The sequence below is a fragment of the Canis lupus genome, chromosome 5, assembly GCF_011100685.1.
Source record: "Canis lupus familiaris isolate Mischka breed German Shepherd chromosome 5, alternate assembly UU_Cfam_GSD_1.0, whole genome shotgun sequence".
NCBI lineage: Eukaryota > Metazoa > Chordata > Mammalia > Carnivora > Canidae > Canis > Canis lupus.
The window spans coordinates 49,188,139-49,204,503 of NC_049226.1; the positions used below are offsets into that span (position 1 = coordinate 49,188,139).

The 16,365-nt window shown below is 36.3% G+C and overlaps 1 protein-coding gene across 10 annotated transcripts in view; it reads right to left on the minus strand.

Annotated features, from left to right (window-relative positions):
* Nucleotides 1-16,365, minus strand: part of NFIA (nuclear factor I A) — a 373,258-nt gene that overhangs the window by 349,910 nt on the left and 6,983 nt on the right. For all 10 annotated transcript variants that reach the window (XM_038537347.1, XM_038537348.1, XM_038537346.1 and 7 more), the window contains exon 2: nt 11,873-12,404. In XM_038537347.1, coding sequence (XP_038393275.1) covers nt 11,873-12,404 — 532 coding nt within the window. The remainder of the gene's footprint in view (nt 1-11,872; nt 12,405-16,365) is intronic.

The following is a 16,365-nucleotide window of genomic DNA, read 5'->3' on the forward strand; positions in this document are numbered from 1 at the left end:
AGAGCTGGCTCTACAAATGTTTAAAACTTCCTATGGGCTATCAGTTTGTAAAGATCCTAATTCAAAGACATAAAAAGCTTTTAAATCTTAATTTCTGGGGCGCTTGGGTGGCTCAGTTGGTTAAGCCTCCAACTCTTGATTTCGGCTCCAGTCATGATCTCAGGGTCATGGGATCAAGCCCCACTTCAGGCTCTGTGCTCAGCATGGAGTCTGCTTGTCCCTCTCTCCTGTCTCTCAATGAATACATGAGTGAATGAATAAAATTTTTAGAATCTGAATTTCTGAAGGAATTTCATCTGAGATGGCACTGACTCATCTCCATAGTTATTTTCTTCTTTTCTGTATCCTTGGCACTTAGCATAGTGCCTAACAGGTAGTAAGTGCTCAAAATATGTTTGCTGAACCAAGCTGCCAATGACACAGTGGAATCTGTCAACAAAGGCAACTGATGGGATCCCTGGGTGGCGCAGCGGTTTGGCGCCTGCCTTTGGCCCAGGGCGTGATCCCGGAGACCGGGGATCGAATCCCACATCGGGCTCCCGGTGCATGGAGCCTGCTTCTCCCTCTGCCTGTGTCTCTGCCTCTCTCTCTCTCTGACTATCATAAATAAATAAAAATTTTAAAAAAAAAACTATTAAAAAAAACAAAGGCAACTGAGGTAGATTTTTTTTAAGCTTTTATTTATTTATTCATGAGAGACACAGAGAGAGAGAGAGAGAGAGAGGCAGGGACACAGGCAGAGGGAGAAGCAGACTCCATGCAAGGAGCCTGATGTGGGACTCGATCCCAGGACCCAAGGATCACACCCTGAGCTGAAGGCAGATGCTCAACCGCTGAGCCACCCAGGCATCCCACGAGGTAAATTTTCTATGCCAATACCAACCAAAGAGCTTCCACCTTGATGCAAGTGATAACAACAGGCTACGTATGACTGCACTCCACTTTACACAAGAATTTTCTAGCTTCACAGCTCCGGGACGCACACACTTAGCATCTTCACCTTGTAAAATGAAGGTTTCTTCTCAGTTTCCTTCAAGGCTTGAAACTCTGAAATCTACCAACAAACCAGAAAAAGCTCTAGTTGCACGCCTTTTTAAACTTCAGAGAAAAACCCATGGCTTTCAGCACCAGTACATACCTCCAGCAAACACCTTTTACCCCATCCATAAATTCTGGGGTGGAGCTCAGACAGCCTGGTATCTTGGGGACCACCTTGGAGACACAAAGCCCTAACCACTAACCATCCTGCCACAGATATTATGTTATTCAGCCTCTCTGCTTCTTCACCTGCACAAAAGCAATTATAAGCTCCCCTACCTAAATTTAAGGTTTATATGAAGAGCGAATAAGACAATGCATACGAAAAGCCAATTTAAATATTATAGAGGTTAACCACACCAGTCTGGGTTCTGATGGATCTGGCTTTAATCTGGGCTTTGCCACTTACTATAGGCAAGACCTTGAGTGAGTTACTAACAGTCTCTGAGCCTCAGTTTCCTGAATAACAGGAGTAACCCACAACAAAAGTCATCTACCATCTCTCCTCTCTCCCAACACCCAACATGAAAAATTCTCTAGAACCTGGAGAAGTCCAAAAGGAAAACAAAATAGAAACAAAGAAACCCACATAAAACCAGAGAAAGCCATATCCACGGTTTTGAAAAACCAACAAAGCCAATCCTAAGAAATGGCACCCAGATATGTAAACTCCTTCAAGTGCCCAAAATATTCAGTCTATCATAAAATGCCCTAGTGCAAAGCAAAATGCAGCGTTACAGCTGCCCTGTCTTCACTTTCAAATAAGGTGATGGGGGAATAAAGGGCCAAAAATTTACATCTCCAAATGTGAATCTATGTTCTTCTTCCAATCTGTTTCCGAGCAATTCTGCTGTCTCATGATTCGGCTTCACTTACTCAGCACTGCCCCCACCCCAGAACCTCTGAGGCTCAACTGCAAATAAAGTAAAAAGCTATGCATAATCAGTCTTTATATAGCAAAATTGAAAATGTCTCTCTTTGAAGAATTACAAAGCTTTCTGTCTGAAACCTCTGACCTTTCTAGAGAAATCGGAGTCACTGTAGTTTAAAAATGTAGGTGGTAAAAGTACAAAGGATTACATTTATCCATTTTGCATGTTTGCCATCTTTTCTGAGATGAGGAGCAAATATCTTTAGAACAATTAGTTCTTCAATCCTAACATTTCAGACTGCAATATCCTCATTCTCCAAAGAGCTGTATACATCCTGGGCCCCATGAGATGGCACTTTTCTGTTAATTACTACTCCCACTTTATTTTACAGAAAATCTAAAGTACATAAATTCCATAACCTTTTTTTTAAAACATAAGACATTTGTCCATATGGCGAATAGACCAAGAAAGTAATAAAAACTCATTTGGATCTTACTAAAAACCACTGTAATTCTTGATCAGGTGGGGAGGAGGGGGGACTTCCAAAGTACATGTAAAAGAAAAAAAGAATTCTTAATAAAAGTCCTTGTCACATATTAAGAGGCCATTCAATAAAAGTATTGCAATGACTATCTTTCCCTGACAGGAACATACAACAATAGTTATGCTGTTGAACAGCATCAAGTTACAAAGACTTCATTCTCAGAAGTTACTTGAAACTACTCTCCAAAAGAGAACCTCTACCATTTAAAAGAAGGGGAGGAAAAGCCAACTAAGTGAATCAATCAGAGGCTTTAGTAACCTATTCATTTTTTCTATAATATGCATCCATGCAAAAATCTTTCTATGGTCACACCACAAAGATAGTGATCAGCTTTTGCCAAATTCTTATCCAGAATCCCTGCTTGATCTTCAACGTTTGTGATCCACTCATCTTTAACTTCCAATTACTAAATGCTAAAAATATTCTCTCAGGTAGATGCTGTTTTCCATCAACATTTTTAGCGTCTAATATTATTTATGAATTGTATTCAGCATCAAAGATATTTATGATTTTCCCTGCTGATCTGCCATTATGTCTGAGCCTGTACAGCTCTGTTTTAATAGTATGCAACAAAGGTTTACAGGAGATACATAGTATCTTAATTACTCATTCTATAGTGAGCTCTTAAGCATCTCCATTCCTCACTCATTTGGAATGTTTAAAAATGCCACGAAGAAGGGCTTGATGTCATCTTAACACTGAAATCCATCTGTCTATGGCCCTCTTTTGACTTTACTCCTTCTGCAGCCAAATTTTTCACAAAAGTTGATGAGAATTTGTCAACCTAAGGACTTGTAATGTCAGCTCCTTTGAAAGGCAATGGAATATTTGAAAGTGACAATGATGGGATCCTGCATGTAGAATATTCACTTTATGTAGGAGTTTAAAATTAAATAATCCTTTTAAGATCAAAATACACAGAGTTCTAAATGTTTCCAGTAGGGGAAGAGGCAGGCACATATCAGAAGAGAGAGTCCTGAGTTTCCCATAGGAAGTAACACATCCCTAATTTTGAAAATTAAAATTAAATGGTAATTGATATTGTAGCAAGGCAGTTCCTATTATCCACTGACAAATACCTTTCCATACCAAAAATTACCACTCAGATCAAGCTATATAATTCACCACAGATACATCTTCCCCAACAGCATGAACATGTTGCACTATCCAATCATGGGCTGGCAAAATTACAAAAGGAAATAAAATCACCCAAACCATAGCAACAAAGACAACAGCCTGATAATGGCAGATGCTAAACAGGCATACACAGAAATTTTTAGGTACTATTCGTTTTTCAAAGTATTTTATTGTTATTGTTATTTCATCTCACATTTTTAACCTATTGAGCATTTCAAAAATATCCATTAAAATACTGTTAATACATATGCTCTGAAAATTATTTATGTTTAGAAACTCACAGATTATTGCGACCACCACAAATACTCATCAGAGACACAGAAAGGTAGGAAGAATGGAACAATAAATGGGTGTGAGTCTTAATTTTTTATTCTGATCCTCTCATTTCCAGTTTACACGTTTATTTACATCCTTCAGTTTTCTCTTGCTGTCATAACTGATACTCCACAACTTTTAGATTTATCAGCATTTCTAAAAGAGAAACTTAAAAAGGAAACTACATTTCCATTTTATTCAATGTAAGTTCAGTTCAGCAGCTTATTTTTTAAATAAACCCTAGAAGAATTAATCTACATACAATGAACATAGTGTAAATTATAATTACCAGTCTTTTTTTCTATTTACAACTATAAAATTCACGTTGAATGAGTCTTTGAATTTTTGCACTGAAGTCATTAAGAACTAATCTTGCCTACACTTAAAGAAATGAAAATAAGAGCATTAAATAGATCCATCCATAAATCAATCATTTAAGGGGATTAAGATGAACCTTGTTCCTAGTTTGAATTTTTCTTTTTACTCTTTTAAATTAAAAAAAACAAATTTGACTGACAAACTCAATTTTTGCTTTCTTTTAAATAATGACACAGAAGGCCATAATCAAAGGATCTTTTTAGAGTAAAGCAAATTTTAAAATTTTCAATCTAATCATCAAGGGAAGTGAGAAATACACCTCCTATGCATATAAGAAAGTATGTACAAAAATTTATCTAGTAAAATACGGCCTGCAATTCTGATTTTTAAACTGAAGCTTGCTTTAATTCTCAGTGGCTTCCCAAAGCATCCAGAACCATTCATCTACCTGACAAATAGGAAAAAACACTCCTTAAACTTGTGTAATAATCCTTCTATTCACCAAAGTTCAACATTCTAAAAACAAGAAAGAACAAGGCACTCCAGACTTTTGACCCCAGCCCTGACAAAAAGCTTAAGAACATTTTCTCCCTCTCCTAACCAAGTAGGGCCTCATCCTGTGCCTAGGAACTGGACTCCATAGTAAAATATCTCAATGGGAAGGGTCTGGATTTTGACTTTTTTTTTCCCTCTGATTCGAGGTAGTGGATGATACCATTTAAATGACATCCAACCCCCCAAAAACAGGATATAGAGAAGGATACAGAATGGATCCAAACTGTTATTGAAGAGCACTAGGTTTAGAATCAGAAGGCCTGGCTTTAATCCTACTGTGCACCAGTCACCTGGACAGTTTGAGACTTTATTTTCACCTGTACAGATGGAGAGTGCATCACTTATTTGCAATATGGCTGTGAAATTTTTTTAAAAAAAGAAAAAAAAAGAGAGAGAAAACTATAATGTATGGCAAAACTTAGTATGCTTGCTGCAAAACAGACAGCTCTATAAAAGTTATCTGCCTTCCTGCCTTCCTGTCTTCCATCCATCTCCTTTTCTCTATTTTCAATTAATCTAGGTCCGAAATATCTACCACTAGGAAAGCATGTGAAAGCCATGAAGAGAAATTAAGTGTAAACGTCTCAAAGAACACTAAAGCTATTCCACTTCAATCGCTAGCTATTACGGTCATCCTGATCATGTCTGCATTTGGGATTAACAATGTATCACACATAAAAAAAAAAGACCAGCTCTTGCCAAAATACACAATACGTAACAAAATAAAAAGAATTTCTTTTTCTCATTTTTATCTTACTTGGTTTCTTTGACAGAACGACGAAAGCCATCCTCTCTACAGAGGTGCCACAATTTGTGGACTTATTTCTTTGCCTCGTAAGCCATGTTTATTTAACCAGAATATTAATAGAGGGGATAATTCCGTTAGGTAAAATATACTTTTACACTGTGAAACGATCATAACAAAACATGAATGCGGTGTTTTCTAATATTTTCAGGAAAACCAAGCGTAAAAGCCATTTCTGTCTTAGCAGCAACTAGAGAATTCTGGTAAGTTCAGAGGGACGCTAAAGTTTGGATCAATAATTTGTATCCTACAGTTGCCTAAGCAACAGCCAAAATTCTGAGGTGACACTGGAAGTTATCACCTTAAAAAGCAAAATAACAAACACCTCAATAGCCCCTTTTCCAAGTTTATATATGCTACAGTATCCCTTACTGGACCCTTAAACAATAAAAAGAACTGTTACAAAACTTTTCTTTTTCCAAAAATTTGTATAGAAACTCCAAAAGCCCCAAATAGTCTCTTAGAAACAAACTATGCAAAAAAATGTGGAGAGATGGATTATAAAATTCTCCACTTGCTATCTTGTTGCTCAGGATTCTTTTACAGTTATTACTTAAGCCAAAATACTTTTGAGAGCATCTCCATTTGCGATTAAATTCATGGTTTTATGTTTCTCTTAACAAAACATGCCAGTTCATTCATTCTCTTCCTCCTCCACCTGACTTCTTCCTTCCCCTTACCCCACCCTCCCAAGGATTTAAAATTTATAATATATTTAAAAACAAGATCTAACCTCTAAATAATGATGAGGAAGTTATTGCTGAAATGGTAATAAACTGGTGTTTTGCACATTCAGTGAATTCAATCTGTATTTCATGTTTTTTCTTCTCTTATAACCTCAAAATTGCTTTCAAGAATCTATATTAACATTTGCGAGCAATTAGAATTGTTGCTGCTTCTGTGCAAGTTTTAAAAAACTGACAGGCTATTCTGCATCCTCTGGAAGCAGCTTGAGGCCTTAACCAAGTGAAACACCCAGTCCTACTGTGTACAGCAGTGACCACAACAAAGGCTGTGGTTTCTCCCACACTAGCCCTAAATAGGTTTAAATTAATGCTATTCATCACTGGGTGGAAAAGAAGACAAGGCAAATCTAAGCCAGCAGCATTGGGAAATTTCTTACCAACACTCAAACCTCTTAGCCATAAATGAGCTGACCTCTGTTCATAAGTTTACTCCATAATAGCCCTCCCTGACTTTGAATTCCCATCTTTTTCACTACATTCTAGATAAAAGGTACTGTTACTATATTCTAGGTAAGAGATATTGTTGCTACCCTCAAGTTCCGCAAAAACACTCAAGGATATAAAAGCCGTATTTATCTTAAGCGTGTTGACTTGTTAGTGCTATTCCCTTTGAAGAATTAAAACATAAAAGATAAATTAAATTTTCTAGAACTGTGCATACACCACTGAGTTAGAATAAATCAGCGAGCCACAAACTCCACCTTGAGTTCAGTGTAAGGTTAGAGTAACAATTTGAGATAGGGTGGTACTTCTCTTTTAATTTTAAATGTCACTATACATTAGTCTTACACCTCCTTTTCCTTAATACAGTTTATTATTATAAAAATAAGGTGCCAGCTGCACAACTTTCTCCTCGTGAGTTTATTAAGGTACTGAAAAAGTTTAATTACATAACGTATAGTCCTAAAAGTTGACCATAAATACACATACACATGTATGTCTGCTAACAAAATATACTGAACATGTTTTAGATAAGCAATACTGCCATAAACTAACATGATAAGTTATCCCAAAATTAAGAAATTACCATAACCAATTCAGCATAAAATTATAAACTGTAACAATCTAACAGTATTCATTTAAAATTTTTTACAATTATTCTATATGCACTGATAACCTTATGCATAGAATTATACCGTATTTAAAGTACCAACTTTTTTAAAAAAGAAATCATTTGCACTGCTCTAAACAGCACTGTGTGCAGCCTTCATGTGCACACACATGCACACGAAGCACACACACACTCATACACAGACACTCCTAATCTTACACCTGCTCTGAAGCGGTAGGAAGTGAATTCTCAATCTGTCAACATGACCATCTGGTCTATCTGCATATCACGGCTTTCTCTATTACTATATGAAGGAATGACAATCACGAAGCCAAAATAAAACTAAAATGCACCTGACTGGGAGTATCTCTCTCTTTGTGGAAATGGAATAATACGTGGCATATCAGAGCAAAACTAGCAGAATGTAAATAATTTAAAATGAGCATTCATTCACTACAGCATAATTAAATGAACAGTATGGTACAAGTCGTGTGGTAATCGGTAACACCGGCCGTACAGGTTTACAGAACAGGTACCAGACTTCCAAGACACCCAAACAGTTCTTCCAGTGAGTGACAGGACCGTTACTATTCCTGGTCCAAGCAAAACTAAGTAAAGGTAGTGAGCGGGGTAGCGTGGAAGCAGCCAGCAGCTACCGGACTAAAACATCCCTGTACAAAAATGGTCACTTTCTACTTTACTACTAACACTACCCGTCCTACCGCCAGGACAAATTCAATTCACTCTGTCACTAGCTAATTAACAGTTACAGTAATCATCTGACAAATTTTTGTCATTTGTTAGTCCTTCAAAGCGAATTTTAAGGCGAGGGGAAAAAAAAAAAAAAAAACTCCAATCTTAGAAAAATCCCCATCTGCAAAAGGTTGAAGATGCTCATTGTGATTTAGCTTTTGAGCCTAACGCCGCTTAAAAAATTAGCAAAGGCCTTACTTAGTTGATTTGAATATGATTCTATTTATTTAATTTTACTTTTTAAATGTCTCCACACAGCTGCCTCAGAGTTATATACTACTTCACAGCAGGTAATAACTATCAGAAATAAATTGTGGCTCTGTCATTCTGTGGTCTGGATACAGCAACTTACCTCTGTCCAAAAGATGAGTCCTTAAAAAGTCTAACCTCTTACAAAACTTAACTAAATTGAGAATCTTTCTAGAATCTGATTAAATTACCAGAAGTTATATAGACGCAGTTAAAAAAAAAAAAAAAAAACTCTCCAGAAAGTTCTCGGTTGAGTGCCTACTAATGAACAAAGGTTAACTTTATCTAAAAGGTCAAATGCCTGGTGGCTAAGGTTATGACCTTAACAACTTAAATTGTGACCTTGCCACGTGCCGGGTATATTGTAGATTCTGATACAGATCATCTGGTAAAGACTGGTCATAAATTAGCTTTACTGTTACACGCCCACAAAGAAAACCATTTGCCACAATTCCATAACATCTTCAAGTTGTCATACGATACATATGGAAGGACGACTCAAATAAAGACCAAATGAAGGGCATAACACGGTTTTACTCTTTTATACTTTTAACGAGATGAAATTCTCAGGCTTATAGAATCACTCCAATTTCATTATACTTGTTACTGTTTATCAGCCACAAAATTCACACAGTTCTAATGCTGCTGGATTGAAAGAAAAAAAACCGTGATGTAGTTTATGTATTGTATTTTAGCATCTCAGTAAGTCTTCGAGTAAATCACCTCCGCTTTAAAAAAAAAAAAAAAAAAAAAAAAAGATTGATTCTGCACTGGCTTCCAGTATTTACACGTGTGTCCTAAGATTTCAACCTCCTACCAAAGAGAAGGCCGAGGCATGAAGCCGTAATTATCATATACGTTTTTAGAAGAGAAAAAAAAAATTTCATTTGAGGGACTATCTAGAGGGAAAAATGGCATTTCAGAAGGAAAAAAAAATGCAACACAGCAAAAGAGAGGGGGGGGAGGAATCCACTATAGGTGAAAAGGCCACAATGGTTTTGGCATGTTTCTTGAAGCACGTTTCAGAGTCTCTGCCTCCTGCCAATACTGGCAAGTTCTCAAAACTTTTAAGGAGGTAAAAACATTGTTTAGTGTTTACAAATCTTCAGTATTATAACAGATGCTTGTCAAATCAGTTGTATGTAAGTTGACCGATCTACCTCATATTTGTATTGGCAATGAGCTTCCCTTCCACAAATAACAGGTCTCTAAATCTCTTAAATCAAATTTGTAATATTTTCAGACAAAAGGCCCTTAATATTTTCTTTTGCAGTCGTCCTGTTGCGTGCACAGAGCCGCAGCCATCACCGCGCTCGGTGAAAGCCAATGGTCTAACACTTGGCTGCCATTCAGGCCTACCAAGGGATTCTGGGATACGTCAGGAAAACCAAACCGAAAGGTAGTCTGATCCATGTTGCTGTCAATAAATCTTTCATAAACAATAAGGATGCTACCTCTCCAAAGCCACCTTCTACCTGTCATTTTACCAACAGAATCCTTCAGGTACTGAAACCACCAGCAACCATGTTAGCTCAAGGATTTGGAGCAACAGCACAGTAACACACAGTCAGCGACGACAGAGGATGCACGTTATGGCACTAGCTAGGAAGGCTGCAGCTCCTGCAATCTAAGGGAAATATTTATATCTAAAACTCAGAACGAGTGCTTCTCAAAGGGACAAAAGTGTAAGTGGTATTCCATTTTGGGGTACCTGGTAAGGAAGCACACCCCATGATGTGCACCACCTGTTGGCAGCACCCGCATTTTTTCTTGACTGGTCCAACGAGAGCATTTGTTATAATTTATAAATTATTTACTTTTCTAAATATCAAAAAGATTAAACACAAGATCTTAAAGAGTCCTCCCTGAAAGCACTTACAACACGCATCTTTTTTTTTTTTTTTTTTTTTGCACCTTGCCTTTCTCTTTCGGAACCTCCACTTACATACAGAAATTAATTTTTTAAAAATTTAACTCTGCTTTTCCAGTAGAGAAAACCAAGTAACAATAGGGTGAAAAGGGGATTAAGAAAGGGATACTTGTTCCTGTCTAGAGGTCATTAGAGAGGTGTTGCCTTTTCATTTCACTACCCAGAACGGGCTAAAGCAACAGGCACTCCTTACCAATTAAGTATACATTCTCCAAAACCCAAATATTTGAAACACTTACAGATCACATCCTCTAAAATACTTATCTATCCCCTGCCAACAGAATGCAAATGATAATGTGACATGCTTGCAAAGTTAATTTCTCCAGTTTCTTATGTAAGGACAGATGGATAACAAAAGTTCTCTTTCTAAAACATATATTGAGAAAAATAATAGAGAATAGGCTATCAGCTGGCTTCTTTTTTAAAAAAGCTCATATTCTTAGAATTAAAAACATTTTACAAAAACAGTACAGTGTTGATTTTACAGGTAACACCTCTCTCCTTTGTGGAAAAAAAATACATAAATATATGAACCCCAAAACAGCCTACTTGTAGGATTCCACAACCTTCTTTTTTCCATCTGGCTCAAGTAATTGCCATGAAAGTAAAATCTAGCAAGGCCGATATGTACATATAAAAAAGTCAACAAGTTACACAAGACCTGAGCTTTCCCATAACACAATGAACCTTTTGTCTAAATCAAGGCAAAAGAAACAAAGTAAAAATGCATTCTTTTAGTCAGTGCTCAATAGTTTTAGCCTGAATGCTACTCTAAATGCTGTAATATATACACAGGTAAAACATGCCTCAAAACCAGCCTTCAAACAATACAGAATCTTATCACCAATCAAAGCAACTCACTAAATCAATGATCAATATCGATTTCTCAGTGCATTCATGCACTACACAGATTGGCTACTTTTAAGATTAACCTCCCCATCAATTAAAGAGTTGGGTTTGTTTCTCCCTCAGCTTCGACACTACAAATTCCTAAATACAGAGCTACTAAGTTTGCCTATTAATGTGATTCTTTTTCCTTCCTACATGATCAGCAATTTGATAGTACTCGTACCACCTCTTCTTAACTAGCAGGGGGTTCAAGAGGCCCCAGTAGGTTAAAAACACACCCAGAAGATAAGCAACTAAAAATACTGCCTCACCACCAAACCCAGTGCTTGTGAACGAAATCTCCACTTGCCATTTACAACATCCCCTTTATTACAGAAGTTTTATGAGGCTTCTCTCACCCATCATCAAAAAAGGGTGATCTAAACATATCACAGGCCTACCAACACCTCTGATAACACCACTCACCAAAAGAACAGAACTTGGTGAGTGAGAGTCCTCTCAAAACTAGGCTTATCCACCTGAATGAAGGTGTCCCTGCAGACTGTGGGGCTGCTGGCTGTTCTGACTTTGGTTTACCTCTGAAACCACACTGTCCCTCTGTACGTGGCCTGCAATAACTTAGAGGGTTCGGGAATGGCCCCGGCACATACGGAGGTCAGCAGAAAAGAAACACACAAGAAAGTCGAACAACTTCTCACCATCGCACTTACCTGCTGCATGCACAAAGTATGCCAAATATAAATCGAGTTCCTTAACAGAAACCCCTATGTGATGGGGCTGCACACAGAGCCCTGGATTAGAGCACTGTGGGGACTTTACAAGGCGCTCGCCATCAGTACTTTCGAGCGGAATACCTTTAAATAAAATCACCATAACAAGGTCCAACCTCCAGACTTTATCTGCCTGGCGAAGGCAGTCAATTCTTCGCATCTTGCCTTTCTGGTCTGGGTTGGAAAGAACACAACATGGAGGCTTTTTCCCCGTAACTGTAAGAACAAAATCCTCTCGGTACTCAGGTCGGATATCTTTTCGCAACTTGGCCAGAAGTCGAGATGCCCACTTCTGCTTGACCTCTGGTTTTTCACTTAGCAACTCATCCTTCACGGCTCTCTCTTCTTCTTTTGACATACGCTTTTCGTGTTTTTTGAAGTATTTTCGTTTTCGGGCCTGCAGGTTGAACCATGTGTAGGCAAAGGCTCGGACGTGGGGCAGAAGTGCTTCAATGAAAGGATGAAATTCATCCTGGAGGAATGAATAAACACAAACATGTAACTAGCATGAAAACAAAAGGAAGTAACTTTTTCTTCAGATGGTCATTTAAAAAGAAATGCTTATTTCACTTGAAAGTTAACTCAGGCATTACATTACCAAAATTATACAGAGGATGCCTATGGGAAATCTGACAGGGGAAAAAAAGGAAACGGTAGCATTTCTCACAATCTCAAAGAAGAAAATTGCTAAAAATTTTTAAATGTTTTGATATGTTCACCAAAGTGCACCAGGTCCTATTGCCAGGCTTAGGTCCCAAATCCTTTAGATAGTAAGTGAAATTCATTGAAATGCTTATAACAATATATAATCGTAACCCTATTTCAAGAAAGGCATATCTAATTTTGCTCCAGCCTTGACCTCACTACTTGTAGTACAGCCAGGGCTCGGCCGCCAGATTGGCAAATCCTAAACATTTAGATGCCAGTCAATGTTTATGGAAGTCTAGGAGCAAAAAAAATCATCTCGACGATCAATGAAAACAAAGACTTTCCCTCTAAAAATATTGCATGTAGACTCTAATCTGTTTCTTAGGCATTTTGGTAACATCTTAATTCCTTCTTAAGGATTACGGTTGCATATAATTTTTTTAGTCAAAAACTTAGAAAAATCTGGCATATAGAAAAGATGAATTTGATATTCTTCAGACTGAAATAAAAGATCTATTTCCAAGACACACTTGCTGATACTATGGGAATGAAACAAAAAGAAAAAAAAGGGGGGGGGAACAAAGAAAAGCGTACATGCCAGATAGTAAATAGAATGCGTCATTGTGACAACAGGGTTGCAACTAAATACAGTTAATTTTGTGAAATGCCTTCGGTAATAATCATCCCTAAAAAAAAAAGAGAATCAGTATTTAATTCCTGAAATTAATATTTCAGGCTTTTTCTCACAAGGAAACAGAGAACGTGGTACATTTAATGTTTACGAGACTCCAGGAAAACCCTCACGGTTGCCTTTAAAATTCAAGTAATTTGAAAATAAAATTCAATTTAAAATATTTAAATTTTTCTTACTGTCTTATGAAAATGTTTGATTTTTTTACTTGATATTTCCTTAGGAAATATAAATGTAAAATTAAATAAAAATTAAACAGTAACCTCCACAAAGCTTTCTGAGTACATCTAACTTTTGATTAACCAACCCACACTAATCTTACATAACTTCTCTCCGCCGCACAAACCCCCAAAAGATAAATTATTTACTTTCAAATAAATGAGGATAAGAAAACCAAAAAGATATTTGGTGACTTTTTTAAAAAGAGTGTAGGACACACAAATATTAGAAAATGCATTCTTTTTTGGTTTGTAATATGCATTTAAATATATACTTTGGAGGCACAAGTAACTGTAAGTCCAAAATACTATTACTATACAAAAATCATTAAATTTTTAAATGTTCAAACGTAAATTGAGTGGCTAAAATTGGAAAAATATTTTATCAGGTCTTTTAAAATATTATAAATTATAATCAATCATCTAAACACTATATAAGATTATTTTTAAAGTACATATTAATGTAATACATAATAAATCACTTCAATAATTGGCATTTATCTTTTTCTTCTCTGAACAAATTTTAGACTCTGCATTGCAAATTTAGCTTTGAAAACTGCTCTTTTTCAATAAAAATCCAAAAGAGAAGTGAGCTTTTATAACACGTGTGCATTCTTCAAGTGGAGAGGGAACAGAAAAAAAATGCAAGAATCATATTATTCTTTACCATAAACATTTTAAATTTCTGATGTTTAAGAATCTTTCTTATTGCCATACTTTAAAAGAGAGAAGGGGGGATTTTTTCAGGTCACAGTTTATCTAACAAGGTATACGCCACACCGCAAAGCATTTAAACATTACTAAATTCTGGGCTCATCCTTGAAATGCTCTAAAATACATAAAATTTAGGATTGAAACAGTTCTTCACATAGATTGATTTTTACAGGACATGCTAGGGACCAAGGTTCTGTGGTATTATGTTAAGAACTCCTGGAGTCTACCTTAACTACAAAGTGAGCTTTCACCAAAAGATTTCATTTTAAAATCTCAGGCCCATTTTATAAAGCAAAGAACAACTAAGTTCCAAACAATTCACATTTATGTTAAAATGTTATCTTATTCAAAAGCTTTATTAATAATAATAAACATTTTTAAAAACCATTCTAATATGGCATTTAAGTGTTTGAAGATACTCCTAAGTGTACTGCTCACAGGACTGCGAACTGCGTTCATTTCGTGTTCAAGAGGATTTTGTTTACCTGCCAACCAAATGCCTATATATCTCACCATAAAAACCCTTAAATGAGGCCAACTCTGTCAACTAATTATTAAGAATAATCTAAGTCCCCAATTCTGCATCAAAAGTATTTACAACTTATCACTCCCCAAAGGTTTCAAGAATGTGCCAGTAAAAGTGCACAATATTTTGTATAACTTTACTCACATGTACTATCAAAGCGCTAATCATCTTTCTCAACTCACAATTAGAAATACTCCAGACCATCAAAAGTAAAGAATATCGTTAACTTGTAGGAAATGTCAAGGCATAACATAAATTAGTTTAAATATATATATATATATGGCCCTATAAAGCATGTTGCTGCACATATTACCATAAACCATGTAATATTTCAAGATATTCAGGAGATAATAAAGAATATTTTACATATGTACTCAGTGAGAAAGTTATAGGCCACCAATGAAAACAAACCTGAAAACCTGTTTCAAAAGCGATACGACTTTGAATCAGCATCTTATATGTTGATCTGTTTGTAAGTAAGCCAAGTTTAAGAACCACTAAACGCTGATATTTCTAGAACTACTTTTAAAGGTTCACCTATAAATCTCTACTGGGCTATCGTTCTATGGCCAGATAAATGATTTGGCTATGATATGTTTATATGGCTTAAAAGATGATGTCTGGCATTTTCCTGATAAAGTTTTAAAAATTGCATACACGTACATGGAGTTTATTCTTTCATTTAGAGTACTTCTATCACTGTGCTTACTGGACTTTTTCTTTAATGACCAATAAACTACCTAAGTTTTTCTTTTTAAAACTGGTTCTAAAAGCTTTGTAAGCATTCCAGCAAGTTAAATAAAATTGTAAATCAATTTTTAAGAGAAGAATTAAAAATTATTCTCATTCACTAGTTAGTGTACAATTTCTTCACAAACTGTTATACTAAGTGTTTCTTTTACTGGTGTTTCCAGAAGAAGGCCTAGGGAGTGTATCAATCACGCTGCCAAATATGGTTGTTGTTTTTTTTTTTTTTTTTTTAACTTTCTTAATGTGTTAATAGCTCATGAGCCAAGAGAATCCAGCTTTGTCAAGTACCTGACTATGCCCTGGGCCTGCATGGATACACAGGTATCCTTATATATGCACCAACCCAAAATATAAATTTATCTTTCTCGAGAGCTCACTTGAGAAGACGTTCATGTATCTGCTAAGGTCATGCCCCATTATTGCAGCACCCTGGTATTGTCTACAAGTTCTCTCTGCTGCAAACTTTTGCCAGCAAGAACTTCAGCCTTTGAATCTCAGCATTTCCACTGTAGTCATAACTCATTCAAATTCTCTTACACTTTGCATCTTATCCATATGCAATTGTGAACCTTGCCAGAAGTGGTTGGAAAAGTTTCATTCCACACTTCCACAAGTTACTAAAATAGGAACTTTGGAAGTTTGTTAGGGAAAAATAAAAAACTTTTACAATAACTCAAAGCAACTGCTACCCATTACTAATGCTAGGCCTAAATCCCAAACAGACCATTTCAACATAAAAGATGCATTTAAGAGTCTTCTGAGATCAAATAGCCGGTATTATTCCTGTTAGATATTGCAATAAGAAAGGATGTCATGTGAGAAATAAATCCAGAATCTAGAGAGGCAAGGAAAAAAAAAAAATCACTGGTACTTTTTAACCTTCCAT